The 25,124-nt window shown below is 43.0% G+C and overlaps 1 protein-coding gene across 4 annotated transcripts in view; it reads right to left on the bottom strand.

Moving 5' to 3' along the window:
- Positions 1–1,211: 1,211 nt before the first annotated feature.
- EDA (ectodysplasin A) overlaps positions 1,212–25,124 on the bottom strand; it is a 174,875-nt gene continuing 150,962 nt past the window's right edge. The window contains exons 4-8 of one of the 4 annotated variants that reach the window (XM_073640928.1): positions 7,245–7,433; positions 7,123–7,157; positions 6,196–6,247; positions 4,126–4,256; positions 1,212–2,535 (exon numbers count right to left, since the gene is read on the bottom strand). In XM_073640928.1, coding sequence (XP_073497029.1) covers positions 2,284–2,535; positions 4,126–4,256; positions 6,196–6,247; positions 7,123–7,157; positions 7,245–7,433 — 659 coding nt within the window. In that variant the 3' untranslated portion in view covers positions 1,212–2,283. The remainder of the gene's footprint in view (positions 2,536–4,125; positions 4,257–6,195; positions 6,248–7,122; positions 7,158–7,244; positions 7,434–25,124) is intronic. The other 3 variants (XM_073640929.1, XM_073640930.1, XM_073640931.1) reach the window with 3 other exon arrangements.

Raw genomic sequence — 25,124 nt, 5'->3', positions numbered from 1 at the left:
GCGTGAGAACGGCTGCACCCAGTAAACTAAGTGATACCTCGTTGGATTCAGCTTCTCTTTGCCTACAGCATGCTGCTTTCGGATGAGGTAGCAAAAACCTGCTTACAGGTTCCCTTTAAGGAACTTGAGCAACCAGTAAGCAGCCAGATAAGTTCATAGATTAAGCTAATAGGTCTGTCAATACCATATTTTCTTTATAGCAGCTAGATCGCAGTTTTTTCCAATGCAAAGCCCCAAATCGCCTGCACACAGACTAGTACAGAATTGTAGCCATAAGTACAATTTGACATTATAGAAGTTCACATTCAGAGTTTAGCTTTAACTGGTAAGAACAAACCTTTGCTTCATTGTACATTACCTAAACATCATCACATAATGCAATGTATATTTGGAGCTATTATACATAACGATTTGCATTGGTATATTTTATAAATTATTTGTATCAAAGGTCACTTAATTACTCACTTAGGGCTTGTTCACAAGTAAACATTATTGATGTGCTTTTCTGATAGTTTTTCATGCAGGAAAAAAATCAGCACTTTACAGTAAAGGCAAAATTAATGAGGTTTTCAAATGGTGCATTTTTTTGAAAATGGCCTTGCACCAAAAAATGCAACAAATTTACTCTGTTTTTTATGCATTACTAAAAAAAAACAAAACCGTGTAAACCTATAATTTTTGTGGGGGCGTGTTCTTTCCTTTGAGTGTTGCTGCCTGCTTATGATTGGTCAGCATCATACAGGGAGAAGAAGTACACGCCCCCAGTGAAAAGTATCTGATAAAACTCACATGGACTTAAAAAAAAACAAAACAAGTTTGCTCATTAGGTGCCAAATGCTTTGATTGCTAATATCACCGCAATGGAGAGGTGAAACTAAACAAAAAATAATTAAAAAAAAATACATTTTATTCCGCTCTGCAGCCACTTTTACATTGTGTGCCCAGTTCAGTATGAAAAATGTGGTGAAAGATCCTCTGTAATTATGCAGATCAATTTCCATTTTTATACACTGCAGTTGTTTTTTTTCACCAATTCAAAAAATGGTAATTTACCCACAAAATAAATATTGAGCTTAGTGGATATGATTAAAGAGGGAACGATAAAAAAAAAGCTTTATTCTGCCATTTGATGAATGCATTTTGTTGAAGGTCGAAAAATGTTTTCTTTTTCACATTTAGCCTCTATATAAATTAATTTGGCGGAGACAATACACAGAGTGGAAAAACAGCTTGTAATTGTGTGTGTAGGGCACAGTCCATTCACAATGCAGGATCAACATACATAGCTCTTTACAAACATAAAATACTGCAAGGTATAAAGTTATCTGTGACATTGACAAGTACGTGTGTAGAAAAATAGTTCAGTTCAGACAATATATTCAGAAAGTTTTTTTTTTTTTTTTGCTCGGTTGCAAAGATTTCTGGGAGCGCTCCATATGAAGTTTGTGCAAACCCCTACAGAATCTGCAGAGACAACCCCATTCAGGTGTATGGAAAGGGTCTGCAGTCTCAGAAATTTCTGCAAAAAATCAGACCATACCCCTATAGAGGTGTGAATGCAGTGCTAGGCTGAGTTCATTTAAGGCATTTCAACTTGGATTTTCTTGTCTTCTTGCAATAAAAAAAATGCAAAAAAATAGAAGCATCCAGAATTAAATGAAAAAAAAATATATGAATTTCCATTCACAGAATGTGTTTGTTTGATGTGCTTTATGCGCATTTGGTGGGTTTAAAAAAAAAAAAAAAAAAAGCAGCATGAAGTAGCTATGATATTTTCCTGCCTCAATAGTAAGAGCAATGAAATGTAGTGTAGTCTTGTAGTGTACCAATAGGAATCTATAGCCATAAAGCTGAAGTCCAAAAATGCATAGAATCTGATGCACTCTATTTTGCATTAATAAAATTATTTCTGTTGTGTATATATTATTTATTAAAACATAATGCAGGAAAAGAGTTTGTATTTCAATTTATCAATAAATTGTCCACCAGCATTGATGATCGCTTGCATGGGAAGAGGCCAGCTAGTGCAACAAGAATCCCAACAGTACTGGCAACCTGGTCCTGTGCCACACGTGCAGAATTGTCCATATTCTTCTGAGGAATGCAATATCCAGTGCCATTCTCTGCATGAAAGCCACTTGTTTCTTCATATCCTCCACAATCACAGACTTTTATTGCAAAAATAAACAAAAACTGTGACTTCTGTTCAGTCAAGTTGGCTAGTAACACTATGTGGGCCTTTAAAGTTTTTGGCTTTTTTATTTATTTTTTTTCCCCCAAAGTTTATGAGCCAGGGAATTCTCCTAAACGTATGGCTCCAAAAAATGTCGTATGTTTACTCATATTGATGGAGATATCCGCGTGAACCATTTTTACTGCAATCTTCTGTTTGGCTTTTAGAAGGCAAACGCCAGCGGTGTAGCAGGTATTGAAGTTGGTTTTACCGGGTTCGATGCTTCGTGTACATTGCAGAAAAGGCTTCTCATCAATCATCACAGCATAGCTTGCAATATCTGTAAAGTTGATATAGTAAACCTGTGAGAGGAAAGTGCTTAAAGTCAGTTTAAAACATATTTTCATTTCATTAAGTGCAATATTTAAAAAAAAAAAAAAAAAGTTTGTGCATTCTATGGTCAGCTTCCTCTGGACACTGATCAGATCGGGGCCGGAGAGGAAACCAAAGGGGACCTGCACATCACAGGTTTCTGCAGGTCCTGATTAGTTGGTGGACTTTTCCAGATGTGAAGTTATGTGATCAGTCACATGCCTGGAAGGAATTTCATAATGTAAAATAGCATAGAAAAATGAAAATTTTTTACGTGTTTTTTTTACAGTCCCTAAAGTATCCTACAGGTTTCGCACCCTGCCGCAGGCTTATATCAGGAAGATGAGAAGCAGATGACCCAACATCCCAATTGCTCTCTCCAACGATAGCTCACTGCACTTGACATGTTGGTTCGTCTGCTTTGCAGTCTCCCTGATGAACCTGTGACGGGCGAAACATGTAGGAGACTTTAGAAAATGTGTGTAGACAACTTTCGGGTAATCTAAACCTCTGTTATACCACATGCATAATCTTAGAACAGGGGTAGGTTGCACATTGTGTTTGTGGGTCCCTTTGGGGCACATTCCTGCAAAATGGGGTTCAGACGTATGCGGTGACGGGGCTATAGACTGTAGTGATGCAGACAGAGTGCATAATTTTCGGTAGTGTATGCCTACAGGAGGCGGACACTCAGACGTAGTAGACTACATCTGGGTGTGCGAATCCTGTAGGTGTACACTCCCGAAAATGCCAGCGATATTACAGTCTATGGTCCCATTGGCACATACGTCCAAACCCCGTTTTGCGTAGGGTGGTTTTCGGACATGTGCTCCACCAGGACCCACGAACGCAATGTGAAAGCACCCTTAGAGTTGAGAACCTGCTTTTAGCCAACAAACCAGGTTTAGAAAAAGGATTCGGTCCAGAAAATTGCTAACTATCACTATGTGAGGAGGACCATGTACCTGATGCCTACCCTGGAATATGTACTGGAATCTCCCACCGAGAAAGGGGTAACTTTATGTGTATTGAAACTGTAATGTTTACATTGATGGCTCTCGTGATCTTTAATTATTATGGTGGCATTTACAAAGTTGTGATGAACACTTTGATATTTCTTCCTATAAATCAGTATAGAATTTTTTTTATTTTATAAGTGATTTTTCAATGTGATTATAGGATTCCAATATGAGAAATTATTTAATCTGATGTTCGTTATACCAGATTAATTGGATTATTTTCATCCAAAAGACATGCATTAAGTGGCCTTGAAACACTATAACTACGTGGGAAGTAGGCAATGTTGTGACTATTAGGTTAGGTTTGGCACTACCATTGCAAAGGGCCAGATACAAATAATTGTATTTTCATCATTCAAGTAAGAATAGTGACATTCTAATAAGTACAGATGGTGCAGCCATTATGGCTTGGATGCTTGACTTTGATTGGATCCATAATTTAAAGTAACACAAGGAGTATACGATCATGGTCTAGTATTTAACACTTGTAAAATCCAAATACATAGATCAGTATGCAGTAAAGATGGTGAAAAAAGGAGCTAGGCCCAAGACCGTACTCACTTCTACCTGACTATAGATGAGGTAGGTACCATCCACAAGCACCTCCAGCTCCCCACTTCGTGTGTGCAGCCTGAAAACCTTCTGGTTAATGGTAATCCGGGACCAGTCATGGAGAATTCCACCTGAAAGATCTCAGTGTGAGAGAACGGTAGTCACTCAGTACATGTCAATAGTAACAGAGCATCAACATACTTTTTAGCAGTATACAATCTAGAAAAAAAAACATAATACACAGTGCCTACACCATCCAAACTAGACTTTGCACCTGCTTACTTCCCACATACAGTGGGGAAAATAAGTATTTGATACACTGCCGATTTTGCAAGTTTCCCCATCTACAGAGAATGAAAAGGTCTGTAATTTTTATCGTAGGTACACTTCACCTGTGAGAGACAGAATCTAAAATAAAATCCAGAAAAATCACATTGTATGACTTTTACATACTTATTTCATGCAATAAAATGCAAATTAATTATTTGATACAATAGAAAAACAGAACTTAATAAAACCTTTGTTTGCAATTACAGAGGTCAGACGTTTCCTGTAGTTCTTGACCAGGTTTGCACACACTGCAGCAGGGATTTTGGCCCCCTCCTCCATACAGATCTTCTCCAGATCTCTTAGGTTTCGGGGCTGTCGCTGAGCAACATTGAGTTTCAGCTCCCTCCAAAGATTTTCTATTGGGTTCAGGTCTGGAGACTGGCTAGGCCACTCCAGGACATTGAAATGCTTTGACCCCAAAGTATAATCCAGGGTTGGGACAGTGTCCTTGGGGTTGTACTCATCCTTCTTTCTCCAAACACAGCGAGTGGAGCTGATACCAAAAAGATCTATTTTGGTCTCATCTGACCACATGACCTTCTCCCATGCCTCCTCTGGATTATCCAGATGGTCACTAGCGAACTTCAAAAGGACATGCCTGGACATGAGTTGGTTTGAGCAGGGGGACCTTGCATGCCCTGCAGGGTTTCAATCCATGACTGCGTAGTATGTTACTAACGGTAATGTTTGAGACTGTGGTCCCAGCTCTCTTCAGGTCATTGACCAGGTCCTCCCATGTAGTTCTGGGCTGATTCTTGACCTTTCTCAGAATCATCCTTACCCCCACGAGGCAAGATCCTGCATTGAGCCCCAGACCAAGGAAGATTGAAAGTCATCTTGCGTTTCTTCCATTTTCTAATAATTGCGCCAACAGTTGTTGCCTTCTCACCAATCCGCTTGCCTATTGTCCTGTAGCTCATCCCAGCCTTGTGCAGGTCTACAATTTTGTCCCTGGTGTCCTTAGAAAGCTATATAGTCTTGGCCATGATGGAGATGTTGGAGTGTGATTGATTGTGTGGACAGGTGTCTTTTATACAGGTAACGAGTTCAAACAGGTGCAATTAATACAGGTAATGAGTGCAGAGAAGGAGGGCTTCTTAAAGAAAAACAAACAGATATGTGAGAGCCAGAATTCTTGCTGGTTGGTAGGTGATCAAATACTTATTTCATGCAGTAAAATGGAAATTAATTATGTAAAAATCATACTATTTGATTTTCTGTTTTTTTTTTTTTAGATTCTGTCTCTACCTGTGATAAAAATTACAGATCTCTCCATTCTTTGTAGGCGGGAAAACTTACAAAATAAGAAGTGCATCAAATACTTTTTTTTCCCCACTGTAGTTACAGCACTCCCAACATTTCCCTAGTAGTCACAACAGCCACTACAGTAGATCAGATTTGCTTGGAAGTTTTTGTTAATTGTGTTGCTCAATGTTTTCTATTTTGCTTCAGAAAATATTTTTATCTTGGACAGTCTGCTTCATATCTTTAACTTTTTATATTCTACAACATTAGGAAATTGTTATGTACCATAGTTTGTCAATTTGACATAGAAAACGCTTGATTAGAGTGGGCTATTGTATATACATTGCCTTTACATGACCCTTCCACAAATACATTGTTGGGCTCCCAATTTTGGTATCCATGGTTGTGTATGCAACTAGGTAGGGGGCAGCAGTTTATCCCCCATTCTCTTAGCAGCAAATTTATAGAAGAAAATGAGTTAAAAAGCAATAACTGGTTTCTTACCATTTTTGACTTGTATTGCTGAGTCTTGACCATGTAAGTGGACTGCAGCTGGCTGCAAAATAAGCAAAAAAACAATAATGAAACCACCATAATGTATGAAATGCCTAAAATTAGAAAAAAAAGATTAAAGGGAATCTAGCACCAGGTTTATGCTATCTAATCTAAGAGCAGCAAAATTTAAAGACAGAGACCCTGATTCAAATGATGTGTCACTGACTGGGCTGCTTGCTGTTTTTATAAAATCACAGTTTTATCAGTAGGAGATTATCAGTAGTGGATTAGTAAAGGTACTACCATGTAGTCCTTCATATTCATGAGCTCTGTATAACCTCTCCCCCACCACCGATTGGCAGCTGTGTTCACTGTACATAGGCAGAAAGTTGCCAATCAGTGGTGTGAGCGGGGTTATACAGAGCTCTGCATTCTGAGAACTGCTAGATCTGCAGCAGAGAAAACTGTGATTGTATCAAAACCGCAGCAAGCAGCTGCTTCCTTCAATTAAAAAAACAGCTGTCCCATGTACAGCGTTTTTCATCTATGAGGCCCATGGATAGACCCAGTCACTCGCTCCTCCGTAAGTAGCAATTTTGTAGACAGGAGAGCTTTGCAGTCTTTATGGAAAGCTGCACTAACAAGTGCAGGAGGACGACCAGTAATATTCACGTTAGTAAGTGCAAAATATTGTGCCCTCAACACATTTGTTAATGTAAAATGTCCAACCCCGTTAAACAAAGTTCTTTTCTAGGTGAATAAAATCAATTAAGGCTTGCCAATAAAAGTGAACAGAACACAGTGTTCAATAGCAAACATTTAACTATGCTGTTGTTTTAATAGAGGGGAGAGGAAATTGAGAGGAATATTGTGATATGTTTAATTTTTAATAAACTATGATCAAAAGACGGCCTAAAAGGCCAGAAAGAATCTAACCTGTATCTCTCTTGGACTAGTCCTGTCTCCAGATCCTGATGAAAATAGTAGAAAAAAAAGGACTGATTAGAAAACAAACGTGCACGTGCTACCCACATCAATATCTCATAACATTACCATACCTGAAGGCCCTTGATTCCCAGGTGGTCCTTGAGGTCCTGGGGGCCCAGGAGGTCCAGGAGGGCCCATAGCATTCGATCCTGGTATACCAGGAATGCCTGGGATTCCGGGTGGTCCTGGAGGCCCTGGTGGCCCTTGAGGTCCTGCAGGACCAGTGGGTCCTGATGGACCGGGAGGTCCAACCTTTTTTGCTAAAAATTAAAAAGCAATATTAATATTATTGCTACATTGTTATGCAAGCACAGAAGACTGTAAACAAAGCAATTACTGCTATTAAAACATTTATTATCCAAATTTTCCAGTGATAACTATCACAAGAGTTAATACCTTTTATTTAGATTTATTCTTTGACATAAAAAATAATGTAAATGCATTCATTGGCAAGCTGTATTGTTTGACATGTCAAGAGCAATTGGAAGTAGAAGGTCCAATTTTCTACCTGTGCTACACGCCCCGCACTGCCCTGAACCAGTGCTACAGGCCCCGCACTGCCCTGAACCAGTGCTACAGGCCCCGCACTGCCCTGCACCAGTGCTACACGCCCCGCACTGCCCTGAACCAGTGCTACACGCCCCGCACTGCCCTGAACCAGTGCTACAGGCCCCGCACTGCCCTGAACCAGTGCTACAGGCACCGCACTGCCCTGAACCAGTGCTACACGCCCCGCACTGCCCTGAACCAGTGCTACACGCCCCGCACTGCCCTGAACCAGTGCTACACGCACCGCACTGCCCTGAACCAGTGCTACACGCACCGCACTGCCCTGAACCAGTGCTACACGCCCCGCACTGCCCTGCACCAGTGCTACACGCACCGCACTGCCCTGCACCAGTGCTACACGCACCGCACTGCCCTGCACCAGTGCTACACGCACCGCACTGCCCTGCACCAGTGCTACACGCACCGCACTACCCTGCACCTGTGCTACACGCACCGCACTGCCCTGCACCTGTGCTACACCCACCGCACTGCCCTGCACCTGTGCTACACCCACTGCACTGCCCTGCACCTGTGCTACATGCACCGCACTGCCCTGCACCTGTGCTACACGCACAGTACTGCTCTGTACCTGTGCTACACGCACTGCAGTGCCCGGTACTTGTGTTACATGCACTATATTGCTCTGTACCTGTGTTACATGCACTGTACTTCCCTCTACCTGTGCTTTCTGCTCGGTACTGCTCACTATTTGGGACACAGTTACTGTACCTATGCGAAAAACGAGCTGCATGTTTGATCATCAAGTGAGGGCAACTCGGGACCACCCTTATTGCAATCTATCAAGTTCTTCTGAATAACCAGTATAGAATTCACCAATACTCTCCAAGCCTAAAACGTAATTTATAGTTAACAATTTTCCATAAAATCTCTTGCTCATTTATTAATTCATCAATAATAAAAGCGAGAACAAATAAGTCCAAGATTGATGATCATCCTTTTGAATACATTTTTTGTATATGATATCGAAAACATTGATCTTGTATTTGTTATTTTCAGCCTGGAAAAAGATAAAAAATAATGGATGTCTTTAAAGGGATTGGCCACTGTGTTTATTTTAACAAATGTGTTGGCACATGTTTTGGTGGCACTTACTAATATATGGTTATTGAGGGTTGTTCTCCTGCACTTGTTAGAATATAGTTTCCTTGACAGTTCTCCTGTCCACAAAATGACTCCTGATGAACGAGCATGTGACCAGACTAGTCCATCAGCCATAGAAATAAGTCTACAAGACAAACACATTTTCAATTCAGGATCTTCATCAGGATGGAGACAGTGGTGTCTCAAACCAGGTAAAGATCTTGGTCCAGATCTTCACCAGGTTATGTATTGTAGACATAAATATGTATTGTAGACATATTTCTGATGTTTTAGCTTCCTGTTAATTTTAATTTAATAATAAAACAGTACAATTCCGATATCAATTGAAATGAAAAAAAAAAACTGTCACTTACTCAAAAAAATTTAGTTAAATACCTTATATACCTTGTCTCATTCGGCCGTCTTTTTTCTGTTTTGAGCTGCGTTGCTCCACTGCAGAGATTCACATTTTTTGCTTTTTAAGAGCAATAGGTGGAATCTCTGCTTGTAGTTCAACTGAGTGTTTCTTCAGAGTCTTCTATCTGGGCGTGTTCTTTCACCCCTTCCTCCCAGACGCTACCAATCACAGCTCGGCAGCTGATCTAGCAGTCTCAGACACTGTGGAGCTGTGATTGGCAGTGTCTGGGAAAGAGGGGGTAAAAGAACATGTCCCCAGGAAGACTGATTTCATTGAATAGACAGCAGCCAAGATACTCCTATTCTTTAACTGATATGTTACATATCACCAAAGGTTATCAGGAAAGAACACTGTTGCAGTATGTACATTGCTATGCTCATAGGGTGAGGATATAAGCATCACATTGACTGTACATTCTTTCTGTATCAAATGATAGTACCTAAAAAAGCGACTTTCTCCCCACCCCTGTTCTTTTAAAAGTAGCTTACAGATATTGTAGCCAAGATGTCAGCCACAGCGATCCAATAAAACAGTATGTTTCTCTAAGTGTTGAATCCCATTAGCCATGCATAAATGCAAAAAGGCAATAAAACCAACCCATTCTTGGGCGAATACCAGTGGTTTGATGCACCAATTGTTGACAGATCATAAAACATTTAATCTATGACTTACAGCCATTTTTAAGTTTTAGAATATTAAAAAAGGTATTTTAGAGTAACATATAAAAATTGGTGCCATCAAATTAAATATTTTCATTGGCGAAATCCAAGTCCGGACATGTAAGATGAATTTCAGTAAATGTAACTTTGCACGTAGGATGGTAATGTCTCTCGGAGTAATGACAGCATTTTCCCAAGAGGTTATTTTAAGAAAAATAACTTTTCATCTCATCACTGCCCTGGAATATACAATATCTTTCTAGTCTTCAGCTTTCACATTCCACATTTAATAGGCTATTTAGTACTTGGCTCAGTAGAATGGAGCTGATCATGGTCCTGAAAAGTTAATCAGAAGGAACATCTGGGTATGAAGATCTGTAGGTGAGATTCATCACTATATTATAGATATTTTAACTATAAAATGAAGTGGGCAGGTCAAAAGTGGGTATATTTTTGTTCTTATTTTTCATTGACCCCTGAGTATTCAGGCTTATTTTTTTTCACAGTACGGTTCCAGAGATATGGACCTTTTTATGGTCTTTTCCGAGAGGGCATTAGTCACCCTTGTACCAAAATGTGACAGAGAAAGATAACATCAGCCCTTAACCTTATTTCTTATAGCATTCTAATAATTTATATATTATACCGAAGGGTTTTGCAAAATTTGCTTCTTCCAGGAATTCTAAAAGTACAGCTATTAATATGTTGGAACACATTAGGGGTTTAATTTGCTCACATAAAAGAATAGCTATGTTCATAATTAAAATTGATAGTTTACAGAGTGTTCTTCACCAGATATAGTTCACATCAGCATTAAGAATACTATTTTTATGGTCCACATTAGAAACAGAAAAATAGAATTCATGCCAGGAGTAGATCCCTACACGGACTCCACCAACTTCTTAAGAAGGTCATCGGGTTTTCATTAAGACATGTGACATTTTACTGGAAAAATTAACACAGTATGCTGCACCATTTGTCTTGGTACAAAATAATAAAACCTCAGAAACAGACCCCGATGCAGATGTAAACCTAGCCTTAAATGGGTTTTCCCACAAAGAAAAGTTAATTTTAAATCAATAGATCTTGGAATAATAATAATTTCCACAATTGGATGTGTTTATGTGGCGCCCAGCTGCGCTTGGAGCCACAGATCCTAGAAGAGTGCATTGATGGAATCCTCCACAAGAGGCCCCCATAAACATTCACACATCTCCACCTTCCACCTCAGAACAGCAGAGGGAGCCCGTTAAGGATATAAATATGGAAGGTGGAGCTAGGCAGTTTAGTCTAGTCTAGCAGTTGAGTCCAGTACAGTCTGAGAAGAGTTACCTCAGAGGACAGAGCCTGTTCCAGCTCCTACAGCTGCTAGCCTGCAGTGGAGCTCATCCAGATTAAGACTCTAGGAGCTCAAGTAAGTGAGCCCAAGGTGTGCCGACGCCTGTAAGAGCGGTGAAGAGCGGCAAGCTGCCGTTAGTGTGAGTAGCCTAGTGAGGGCCCGAGCGTGGCCGAAGGCGAGTGGAAAGTGAGTAGGAGTGGGGGCAGAGGTGCTTACCCAGCTCACCCCGAAACTTATACCGGACACCGAGTCCGAGCTTACCGGGATCTCTATGACCCAGTAAGGCATAACCGGAATCCCTGGAGAACTACAGGTCCCAGGTTCACCAGAGAGCTGATACGTAACAGAGCCAGGAGACACATAGGCCCCGTAAACTGGGAGCATGCACTCCAAGAGAAGGCCCTACCACAACGTCAGCCGGTGCAGGACAGAGATAAAGTTAGGCCTAGCTTCAGGCAGGTCAGAAACTTACTACGCAGAGGCAAGAAACAGGAGGCCCTACACCCGCTCATTGGGGAGGATCCTGATATGCACCCTTCACCCTACAGTGCTCCGGGATGTGCCTGAACTACCACCAGTAAAAGGTACTGAAGTGACTACCGTGTCCGTCCCCGTTCTTGCTCTGACCCGGCTGGGTCTCGCCTGTCCTGCATCCCCCTCTCCGTACGCTGCCCTGAGGCCTAGCTCCACCTGTGGGGAGCTATACCATCGAGCTGCCTTACCACCGGCCTCAGTGGACAGCCGCAGCGCTGGTGATTCTCACCAGAAACCGCAGGTGGCGTCACGAACTTCCATAAAATTAACAAACAATCCCCTTTTAAAAGCTGACCCCAGGGTACGGGCTCGGGAGCTGACCACCGCGACATCCCCAAGGCCAGGCAAAGGCCAGGGTACCGAGTCGTCCTATCCCCCGGCACGTGTCATCTTTCCTGGCGTCACAAACAGGATCGCGTGCCCACTGCAACGACTGTCAAACTATCAATTCACAATTAAATACCGGGCGGGCCGCAAGAACGCCAACGCCGATGCCCTGTCCAGGATGCCTCACCAGTCAGACACAGAAGAAGAAGTGGATGACCTGGAAGAGATTGAGCTACCTGCCTTTCACCGGAATGGGATGATCCACGAGCAACGAGCCTCCAGGAGGCAGCGTGGAAAGACGTTAAACCCCCTGCCTCACCACAGCTGGAAAGAGACCAAGGACAGTGACCCAGTTGTCTGCCGCATTAAGGAGCTGATAACCCAAGAAGGTTCCTCCCTGGAAAAAGCGTCTCTGCAAGCAAAGCAGCTGTGGAACGAGAGAAGCCGGCTGTTTATCTACCGTGAGAAGCTGTGCCGGAGGGTACGTCAATCCGAAAACCCATGAGATGGTATGGCAGATAGTGGTCCCCAAGACAGACATCCAAATGGTGTTGAAGGCCTACCACGATCAGGTAGGGCACTTTGGCTGGAAAAAGCTAGAGACCCTGCTGAAGTGTTGATTCTACTGGGTAGGAATGGCAGCTCCATTGAGCAGGGGTTCCGGGGCTGTGGACACTGTGGCCTCAGAAGAAAAGACTACAGCAGGCAGAAGGCACCCCTGCAACCCATCAAGACGACTCGACCCCTGGAGATCGTGGCCCTGGACCATGTCAAGCTGTCCCTCAGCAGGTCAGGGTACTCTTATGCTCTGACCATGGTGGATCACTACTCACGTTTCCTGGTGGTCGCCCCCGTCAAAGACCTGACGGCAGAGACAGCAGCAAAGACGTTCCAAGCGTATTTCTGTAGACCCCATGGATACCCTGAGCAGGTGCAGACGGACCAAGGCCCGGCCTTTGAGGCTGAGTTGTTCAAGGAGTTCTGCCATCTATACGGGTGTAAGAAGATAAGAACTACACCGTACCACCCACAAACCAATGGTCTCTGTGAGAAGATGAATAACATCATCATCGACCTGCTAAAGACCATACCACTTGAGGAGAGAAATCAGTGGCCAGACCTACTACTTGACCTAGTAGATCTGTACAATCACATACCTGTGAGTTCCACCGAATGTACTCCGGCATATCTCATGCGAGCAAGGCCAGGAAAGCTGCCCATGGACCTGGAGCTTGGTGTTGTAGAACCAGAAGCGGATGTGACCACTGAGGACTGGGACATGGCCAGACAGGAGCAGTACAGAAGAGTACAAGCCTGCGTTGAAGACAGTCTCACTCGGGTGAGGGACAAGCAGGAAGTTCAATACAACAGAGGTGCCCAAGCAGAACCCTTCACACCTGGTGAAGTAGTACTAAAAAGGAAAAGAAGGAACCACAAACTTGATGACCAGTGGGAGAGGGAACCCTACACTGTGTTGAATTCAAGATTTGATAATAAGAAGACCTTCATAATTAGTAGAGACGGAGGAAGGACGACTGCAACAGTATCCAGGGATCACCTAAAGTTGTGTCCAGACCTGCTAAAGCCCCAAGGAGAAGTGCCTCTTGTTATCCAGGAGGAGCCTAAAGAAGCAGTAATACACACTGACTTAGGAGATTTCCCGGCAGATTGGCCCCAACTAGGAGGAGCAGTAATCATCCCTGTAATTACCTTCAACCCAAAGCAAGAAGAGCCTGTAAGTGCTGAAGAGGAGCCAGCTCAAGAAGAATCCCCGGACGAAGGATCCCCGGTAGGAGAAGAGCAAAAAGGCCCAGCCAATGGTGAACTTGTCAGTCCAGTAGAGAGGTCAATGCAGCCTTGTAGCCCCTCCACACCTAGTACTGAAACATTGGGAGGTAGAGCAGCTATTAGTGCCTCACGCATTCCAGTACCACGGAGGTCCACGAGTAGTACTAAAGGTCAACCCCCTGTCAGATATACTGTGTAAGATAGCTAAACTCTGAAAAGTGTAGATAGTTACCCCTGGGGTATTATATAGCATTGAATTAAATTGAATTATATTGTGTGTTTTCATGCATATGTATATTATTTTGTGCTTTGCTTTATTACTGAACAGTTCAAGTTATATGGACACTTTGCCTAATGACTTCCTTATTTGTCTAAGAACTCCGTGGCTGAGGACTGTGTGCAGCCCAAAAACTATTTATTGTACATAATTGTGCTCCCTGGAGTGCCCCTTTTAGGTGACCTCAGAAGTAAAACCTGTCTGGAGTGGCTCTACTGGAGGTCCAACTCGGGATCTTCATGCACTGCAGCGACCCCAGGGCATACGTTGAGGGTTTGGGACAGGTCCCTCAAACCACCAAGTACTCTACCCTGTGAGATGGACATCCTGTCTGGGAACCTCACCATAAGAGACTTGAATTCTGAGGACGCTTTGTACCTGTTTATGTTATTATGCAACGTTTAAGAAATGTGCCTCCCATAAAGGGAAGAGTTATTGCATTGTTAATGTTTACTATTGTTTTAATATGTACTTCAGCCCGGGAGTGCTGAGCTTTGCTAGGGGGGAATGTGGGGCCCAGCTGCGCTTGGAGCCACAGATCCTAGAAGAGTGCATTGATGGAATCCTCCACAAGAGGCCCCCATAAACATTCACACATCTCCACCTTCCACCTCAGAACAGCAGAGGGAGCCCGTTAAGGATATAAATATGGAAGGTGGAGCTAGGCAGTTTAGTCTAGTCTAGCAGTTGAGTCCAGTACAGTCTGAGAAGAGTTACCTCAGAGGACAGAGCCTGTTCCAGCTCCTACAGTTGCTAGCCTGCAGTGGAGCTCATCCAGACTAAGACTCTAGGAGCTCAAGTAAGTGAGCCCAAGGTGTGCTGACGCCTGTAAGAGCGGTGAAGAGCGGCAAGCTGCCGTTAGTGTGAGTAGCCTAGTGAGGGCCCGAGCGTGGCCGAAGGCGAGTGGAAAGTGAGTAGCAGTGGGGGCAGAGGCGCTTACCCAGCTCACCCCGAAACTTATACCGGACACCGAGTCCGAGCTTACCGGGATCTCTATGACCCAGTAAGGCATAACCGGAATCCCTGGAGAACTACAGGTCCCAGGTTCACCAGAGAGCTGATACGTAACAGAGCCAGGAGACACATAGGCCCCGTAAACTGGGAGCGTGCAGTCCAAGAGAAGGCCCTACCACAACGTCAGCCGGTGCAGGACAGAGATAAAGTTAGGCCTAGCTTCAGGCAGGTCAGAAACTTACTACGCAGAGGCAAGAAACAGGAGGCCTTACACCCGCTCATTGGGGAGGATCCTGATATGCACCCTTCACCCTACAGTGCTCCGGGATGTGCCTGAACTACCACCAGTAAAAGGTACTGAAGTGACTACTGTGTCCGTTCCCGTTCTTGCTCTCACACGGCTGGGTCTCGCCTGTCCTGCATCCCCCTCTCCGTATGCTGCCCTGAGGCCTAGCTCCACCTGCGGGGAGCTATACCATCGAGTTGCCTTACCACCGGCCTCAGTGGACTGCCGCAGCTCTGGTGATTCTCACCAGAAACCGCAGGTGGCGTCACGAACTTCCATAAAATTAACAAACAATCCCCTTTTAAAAGCTGACCCCAGGGTACGGGCCTGGGAGCCGACCACCGCGACATTCCCAAGGCCAGGCAAAGGCCAGGGTACCAGTCGTCCCCATCCCCCTGGGCGTGTCATTTAAATAAAATGTTCCTGTGCTGAGATAATCTTATAAATGTGCCCATGCTGTGTACTGTGTAATGTCTGTGTCTGACCGTTCAGGAACATGGTCTATGTTCTATGATCTATACATTCACCACACCGTTGAAAACAAACAAGACGAAGCTTAAAGCGATATGCCATGATGTTTCAACCAATAACGGTCTTTTTCAAACATCGCAGTTTATACACTACTCAAAAAAATAAAGGGTACACTTAAACAGAATATAACTCCAAGTAAATCAAACTTCTGTGAAATCAAACTGTCCACTTAGGAAGCAACACTGATTGACAATCAATTTCACATGCTGTTGAGTAAATGGAATACACAATAATGGAAATTATTGGCAATTATCAAGACACACTCAATAAAGGAGTGGTTCTGCAGGTGGGGACCACAGACCCCATCTCAGTACCAATGCTTTCTGGCTGATGTTTTGGTCACTTTTGAATGTTGGTTGTGCTTTCACACTCGTGGTAGCATGAGACGGACTCTACAACCCACAGAAGTTGCTCAGGTAGTGCAGCTCATCCAGGATGGCACATCAATGCGAGCTGTGCCAAGAAGGTTTGCTGTGTCTGTCAGCGTAGTGTTCAAAGGCTGGAGGCGCTACCAGGAGACAGGCCACTGCACCAGGAGACGTAGAGGGGGTCGTAGAAGGGCAACAACCCAGCAGCAGGACCGCTACCTCTGCCTTTGTGCAAGGAGGAACAGGAGGAGCACTACCAGAGCTCTGCAAAATGACCTTCAGCAGGCCCAAATGTGCCTGTGTACGCACAAACGGTTAGAAACTGACTCCATAAGGGTGGTATGAGGGCCCGACGTCCACAGATAGGGGCTGTGCTCACAGCCCAACACCGTGCAGGACGCTTTGCATTTGCCACAGAACACCAGGATTGGCAAAGTCGCCACTTGCGCCCTGTGCTCTTCACAGATGAAAGCATGTTCACCTGAGCATATGTGACAGACGTGACAAAGTCTGGAGACGCCGTGGAGAGCGATCTGCTGCATGCAACATCCTTCAGCATGACCGGTTTGGCAGTGGTTCAGTAATAGTGTGTGGGGGGGCATTTCTTTGGAGGGCCGCACAGCCCTCCATGTGCTCGCCAGAGGTAGCCTGACTGCCATTAGGTACCAAGACGAGATCCTCAGACCCCTTGTGAGACCATATGCTGGTGCGGTTGGCCCTGGGTTCCTCCTAAAGCAGGACAATGCCAGACCTCATGTGGCTGGAGTGTGTCAGCAGTTCCTGCAAGAAGAAGGCATTGAAGCTATGGACTGGCCCGCCCGTTCCCCAGACCTGAATCCGATTGAGCACATCTGGGATATCATGTCTCGCTCCATCCACCAACGTCACGTTGCACCACAGACTGTCCAGGAGTTGGCGGATGCTTTAGTCCAGGTCAGGGAGGAGATCCCACAGGAGACCATCCGCAACCTCATCAGGAGCATGCCGAGGCGTTGTAGGGAGGTCATACAGGCACGTGGAGGCCACACACAATACTGAGCCTCATTTTGACTTGTTTTAAGGACATTACATCAAAGTTGGATCAGCCTGTAGTGTGTTTTTCCACTTTAATTTGGGGGATGACTCCAAATCCAGGCCTCCATTGGTTAATAAATTTGATTTCCATTGATGATTTTTGTGTGATTTTGTTGTCAGCACATTCAACTTTGTACAGAACAAAGTACTCAATGAGAATATTTCATTCATTCAGATCTAGGATGTGTTATTTGAGTGTTCCCCTTTATTTTTTTGAGCAGTGTATATACAGTACAGACCAAAAGTTTGGATACACCTTCTCATTTAAAGATTTTTCTGTATTTTCATGACTATAAAAATTGTACATTCACACTGAAGGCATTAATTAACACATGTGGAATTATATAGTTAACAAAAAGTGTGAAACAACTGAAAATATGTCATATTCTAGGTTCTTCAAAGTAGCCACCTTTTGCTTTGATGACTGCTTTGCACACTCTTGGCATTATCTTGATGAGCTTCAAGAGGTAGTCACCTGAAATGGTCTTCCAACAATCTTGAAGGACTTCCCAGAGATGCTTAGCACTTGTTGGCCCTTTTGCCTTCACTCTGCGATCCAGCTCACCCCAAACCATCTTGATTGGGTTCAGGTCTGGTGACTGTGGAGGCCAGGTCATCTGGCGTAGCACCCCATCACTCTCCTTCTTGGTCAAATAGCCTTTAAACTGCCTGGAGGTGTGTTTGGGGTCATTGTCCTATTGAAAAATAAATGATGGTCCAACTAAACGCAAACCGGATGGAATAGCATGCCGCTGCAAGATGCTGTGGTAGCCATGCTGGTTCAGTATGCCTTCAATTTTGAATAAATCCCCAACAGTGTCACCAGCAAAGCACCCCCACACCATCACACCTCCTCCTCCATGCTTCACGCTGGGAACCAGGCATGTAGAGTCCATCCGTTCACCTTTTCTGCGTCGCACAAAGACACGGTGGTTGGAACCACAGATCTAAAATTTGGACTCATCAGACCAAAGCACAGATTTCCACTGGTCTAATGTCCATTCCTTGTGTTCTTTAGCCCAAACAAGTCTCTTCTGCTTGTTGCCTGTCCTTAGCAGTGGTTTCCTAGCAGCTATTTTACCATGAAGGCCTGCTGCACAAAGTCTCCTCTTAACAGTTGTTGTAGAGATGTGTCTGCTGCTAGAACTCTGTGTGGCATTGACCTGGTATCTAATCTGAGCTGCTGTTAACCTGCGATTTCTGAGGCTGGTGACTCGGATAAATTTATCCTTAGAAGCAGAGGTGACTCTTGGTCTTCCTTTCCTGGGGTGGTCCTCATGTGAGCCAGTTTCTTTGTAGCGCTTGATGGTTTTTGCAACTGCACTTGGGGACACTTTCAAAGTTTTCCCAATTTTTCAGACTGACTGACCTTCATTTCTTAAAGTAATGATGGCCACTCGTTTTTCTTTACTTAGAATTTGTATTATGGCAAGAAAAAAAGCAGCTAACAGTCTATTGAGTAGGACTATCAGCTGTGTATCCACCAGACTTCTGCACAACACAACTGATGGTCCCAACCCCATTTATAAGGCAAGAAATCCCACTTATTAAACCAGACAGGGCACACCTGTGAAGTGAAAACGATTTCCGGTGACTACCTGTTGAAGCTCATCAAGAGAATGCCAAGAGTGTGCAAAGCAGGCAGCAAAGCAAAAGGTGGCTACTTTGAAGAACCTAGAATATAAGACATATTTTCAGTTGTTTCACACTTTTTGTTAAGTATATAATTCCACATGTGTTAATTCATAGGTTTGATGCCTTCAGTGTGAATGTACAATTTTCATAGTCATGAAAATACAGAAAAAAATCTTTAAATGAGAAGGTGTGTCCAAACCTTTGGTCTGTACTGTAATATATATATATATATATATATATATATATATATATATATATATATATATATATACATACATACATACACATATATATATAAATATATATATACATACACATATATACATACACAAACACAGGGTGGTCCAAAAGTAGGTGGACAGAAAGTGTAATAAGGTTGTGAAGGGGGAGATTTATCAAACAAAATCCAGTAATGTTAGATAACATTATGTGGAGTGATGAAGCTTCTTTCAAATTATCCGGCCATATTAACAGACATAATTGTATTTACTGGTATAATGAGAACATGCATTTAACATTAGAGCAACAACTAAATGAGCCTGGTGTCAATGTTTGGGGTGGTATTTCAGGTTTGGTATTTTAGGACCAATATTTTTTGATGGAACAGTCACAGGAGATAAGTATCTCGAAATTCTAATGAATCAAGTTGTTCCCCAGTTACAGCAACAGCCTAATTCAAATGACCTTTATATCCAACAAGATGGGGCCCCTCCACATTATTCAAGAGTAGTCCGCGAGTATCTTGATGAAACATTTCCTAATAAATGGATTGGCCGGCACGTTCACCAGACTTGACCCCAATGGATTTTTTCTTTTGGGGAGTACTCAAGGACAAAGTTTATAGTCGAAAACCAAAAAGTGTCAGTGATTTGAAAAATTACGCAAGAGATGCATTTCAAGAAATTAATACCCAAAGAGACTTGTGCAAAAAAGTTTGTCGAAGCGTAAGAGGCAGACTTCAAAGCAGTGCAAATTGTAATGGAAAACAGTTTGAGCACCTGCGTTGATAAAATTTAAAGGCTTTTGTATTATTGTTCAGAATAAAATGTAATTGTCAATGTTATGCTTGTGTTAGTAAATATAATTTTATATACAAATCAAAATAAATGTTATTATTTTCTGTCCACCTACTTTTGGACCATCCTGTGTGTGTGTGAAAAATCTTTAAATGAGAAGGTGTGTCCAAACTTTTGGTCTGTACTATATATATATATATATATATATATATATATATATACATACATACACACTGTGTGCAGAATTATTAGGCAAGTTGTATTTTAGAGGATTATTTTTATTATTGATCAACAACTATGTTCTCAATCAACCCAAAAGACTCATAAATATCCAAGCTTAATATTTTTGGAAGTTGGAGTGGGATTTTTTAGATTTGGCTATTTTAGGAGGATATCTGTTTGTGCAGGTAACTATTACTGTGCAGAATTATTAGGCAACTTAATAAAAAACAAATATCCCATCTCACTTGTTTATTTTCACCAGGTAAACCAATATCAGTGCACAAAATTTATAAATAAACATTTCTGACATGCAAAAATAAAAACAAAAAAAATTAGTGATCAATATAGCCACCTTTCTTTATGATGACACTCAACAGCCTTCCATCCATAGATTCTGTCAGTTGCTTGATCTGTTTTCGATCAACATTGCTTGCAGCAGCAACCACAGCCTCCCAGACACTGTTCCGAGAGGTGTACTGTTTTCCCTCCCTGTAGATCTCACATTTTATGATGGACCACAGGTTCTCTATGGGGTTCAGATCAGGTGAACAAGGGGGCCATGTCATTATTTTTTCTTGTTTTAGACCTTTACTGGCCAGCCACGCTGTGGAGTAGTTGGATGCATGTGATGGAGCATTGTCCTGCATGAAAATCATGTTTTTCTTGAACGATACCGACTTCTTCCTGTACCACTGCTTGAAGAAGTTGTCTTCCAGAAACTGGCAGTAGGTCTGGGAGTTGAGCTTCACTCCATCCTCAACCCGAAAAGGTTCCACAAGTTCATCTTTGATGATACCAGTCCATACCAGTACCCCACCTCCACCTTGCTGGCGTCTGAGTCAGAGTGGAGCTCTCTGCCCTTTATTGATCCAGCCTCTGGCCCATACATCTGGCCCATCAAGAGTCACTCTCATTTCATCAGTCCATAAAACCTTTGAAAAATCAGTCTTAAGATATTTCTTGGCCCATTCTTGACGTTTTATCTTTTGTTTCTTGTTCAAAGGTGGTTGTTTTTCAGCCTTCCTTACCTTGGCCATGTCCCTGAGTATCGCACACCTTGTGCTTTTTGATACTCCAGTAACGTTGCAGCTCTGAAATATAGCAAAACTAGTGGCGAATGGCATCTTAGCAGCTTCATGCTTGATTTTCCTCAATTCACGGGCAGTTATTTTGCGCCTTTTTTGGCCAACACGATCTTGCGACCCTGTTGGCTATTTACCATGAAACGCTTGATTGTTCGGTGATCACGCTTCAAAAGTTTGGAAATTTCAAGACTGCTGCATCCCTCTGCAAGACATCTCACAATTTTGGACTTTTCAGAGCCCGTCAAATCTCTCTTCTGACCCATTTTGCCAAAGGAAAGGAAGTTTCCTAATAATTAAGCACACCTTATATAGGGTGTTGATGTCATTAGACAACACCCCTCCTCATTACAGAGATGCACATCACCAGATTTACTTAATTGGTAGTTGGCTCTCAAGCCTATGCAGCTTGGAGTAGGACAACATGGAGAAAAAGTATCAAAGTTATCAAAATACGCATTTGCCTAATAATTCTGCACACGGTGTGTATATATATATATATATATATATATATATATATATATATATATATATATATATATATACAGTGCCTAAAAGTAGTATTCAACCCCCTGCAGATTTAGCTGGTTGACACATGCGGAATTAACTTGGCATTGTGACATTTGTACTGTAGATCAGCCTGGAAGTGGGAAATGCACTGCAGCAAATTTTTTTTTTTTTAAAAAACGTTAAAAGTTAATTCAGAGTGTCATTTATTATTCAACCCCTCAAACCACAAGAATTCTGTTTGGTCTCCCTAAAGTATTAAGAAGTAGTTCAGGCACCAAGAATAATGAGCTTCACATGTGTGGATTAAAGATCTCTTTTGCCAGCCTTTTCTGACTATTTAAGACCCTCCCCAAACTTGAGAACAGCACTCAGACATGGTCAACATGGGAAAGACAAAGGAGCATTCTAAGGCCATCAGAGACAAGATCGTGGAGGGTCACAAGGCTGGCAAGGGGTACAAAACCCTTTCCAAGGAGTTGGGCCTACCTGTCTCCACTGTTGGGAGCATCATCCGTAAGTGGAAGGCTTATGGAACTACTGTTAGCCTTCCACGGCCTGGACAGCCTTTGAAAGTGTCCTCCCGTGCCGAGGCCAGGCTTGTCCGAAGAGTCAAGGCTAACCCAAGGACAACAAGGAAGGAGCTCCGGGAAGATCTCATGGCAGTGGGGACATTGGTTTCAGTCAATACCATAAGTAACGTACTCCACCGCAATGGTCTCCATTCCAGACGAGCCCGTAAGGTACCTTTACTTTCAAAGCGTCATGTCAAGGCTCATCTACAGTTTGCTCATGATAACTTGGAGGACTCTGAGACAGACTGGTTCAAGGTTCTATGGTCTGATGAGACCAAGATCGAGATCTTTGGTGCCAACCACACACGTGACGTTTGGAGACTGGATGGCACTGCATACGACCCCAAGAATACCATCCCTACAGTCAAGCATGGTGGTGGCAGCATCATGCTGTGGGGCAGTTTCTCAGCCAAGGGGCCTGGCCATCTGGTCCGCATCCATGGGAAGATGGAAAGCACGGCCTACCTGGAGATTTTGGCCAAGAACCTCCGCTCTTCCATCAAGGATCTTAAGATGGGTCGTAATTTCATCTTCCAACAAGACAATGACCCAAAGCACACAGCCAAGAAAACCAAGGCCTGGTTCAAGAGGGAAAAAGTCAAGGTGTTGGAGTGGCCTAGTCAGTCTCCTGACCTTAACCCAATTGAAAACTTGTGGAAGGAGCTCAAGAATAAAGTCCACATGAGACACCCAAAGAACCTAGATAACTTGGAGAAGATCTGCATGGAGGAGTGGGCCAAGATAACTCCACAGACCTGTGCCGGCCTGATCAGGTCTTATAAAAGACGATTATTAGCTGTAATTGCAAACAAGGGTTATTCCACAAAATATTAAACATAGGGGTTGTATAATAATTGACCCACACTTTTATGTTTAAAATGTAATAAAATTCAACTGAGCAACATAACTTCTTGGTTTGTAAGATTTATGCTTCTGTTCATAAAACCTACTCTCGTTTGCAGTTTGAAGGCTCTAACTTATTTGCATCTTATCAAACCAGCTAAATCTGCAGGGGGTTGAATACTACTTGTAGGCACTGTATATATATATATATATATACATATATATATATATATATATATATATATATATATATATATTTATATTACACACCTGCTATGACGGTCTGACAGGGATTTTGTAACTATCTTATTTTTAAACTCCTCTCAGCTGATTTATGACTACAAAAAAAGAAGAATGAATCGAGTATAATGCATCAAAGCATTAAAAATTTGATGGCAGCAACATGCAATCAGTATATACCTGTGCTATAAGTAAAATAATATGCAAGTCAATATATGTCAATGAACACAAGATTATAGACATAAATCAATGCATGTAGCCATGATAACCACCAAAGCAGTATGAATACAAAAGGAAACCTGTGACTAGAGGCAGATAAATATAAAATGAGGAAAAGACCCAACGTGTTTCGCAACCTACTCTGTGGCTTCCTCAGGGGTAGAAGTTTAGTTTTTTATTGACCGCTGTCAGGCCTGCAGATCATGTTACTGGAATAAATAGGAATCTATAACACCTATCAACGGATACTAAATAGCGTTTGGAACTGTGCTGATCCACTCAGTACGAGTGGGCTTTGCAAAAGGCATATGGCTTCCATTAAATGGGTTTTCCACTTTCAAAGATTAATTTCTTCAGTCTAAAAAAGGCAAAAAGCCCTAAGTGAGTGGTTACTCACCCTTCCTGGGTCCAGCGCTGCTGCTCCAATGACAGTGTTTAGGCTGAAGTGGTGGCGTCATGTCATCAGCACTGCAGTCAAACATTGAGGTCAACCGCTCCGCTAATGTAGACAACACAAGTGACAAATTTATTGACTGGAGCAATGTCAAAATAACGTCACCACTGCAGCCTGTACACAATCATCACCACTGCAGCCTGCACACAATCATCACCACTGCAGCCTGCACACAATCACCAGCTGCGACATGCAGCGCAGGATGCCGCAGGAATGAGTAACAGTTCTGTTTTTTTTTGCCTCCCTAAACCACTGATCTTTGAAATGGGACAACCCGTTTAAGTTTATATTAGTAAATTGGCTATATTGAAAAGCTACGTGAATACTATGCATAATGTGTCCAAATACTTAAACACTTTGAGAAGCCCACCTTTCCCTTTTAAGTGTCTACAGCAACATTCTATTTAATTGTAGTTAAGAGAGAAGAGGCAGGTGATCAGTAGGCGCATATATATTATTTTTATTTTACTCATTACTGGGCCATTGTATTTCCATGTAAAATATTAATTATATGTAAATACATTAATGAGTGGTGTGAAGACCCTGGGTCTTCCGTGGGTGTAACGCTACTCAAACAACACAGGGTGCAGGTGACGCGCCCCTGGGCCTGTGTCGCGCTGCGTTGCGCAGGCGGGAGCTTACCCGGAGCCGGATCTGTTGAGGGTTGTAGTCTCGTGGCGGTGACCCGGTCCGTGCCCAGGGAGTCAGACTAAGTGGCGCTGTATCAGCGGTAGATGTAGGACGACTACGCCACCCGTTGAATGCAGCTATGGAGCTGCCGCTGCAGGGCAGACCGCTGAGGCCGGTGGTAGGATAGTGCAGCGTAGATGGTATAACCCCCAACGGGAGGGGTATGGCCTCAGGGCAGCCGACGTGGATGATGGGGGTAGCAGGAATCACTCAGAGACGATGCGGTGTGAGTCAGGGTCTTTACTGGTGACAGATAGACCCTC

This window comes from Phyllobates terribilis, unplaced genomic scaffold, assembly GCF_046119375.1.
Source record: "Phyllobates terribilis strain yellow unplaced genomic scaffold, ASM4611937v1 Scaffold_7__3_contigs__length_470593459, whole genome shotgun sequence".
In the NCBI taxonomy this organism is placed as follows: Eukaryota; Metazoa; Chordata; class Amphibia; order Anura; family Dendrobatidae; genus Phyllobates; species Phyllobates terribilis.
This window is presented reverse-complemented; position numbering and strand designations above follow the sequence as displayed.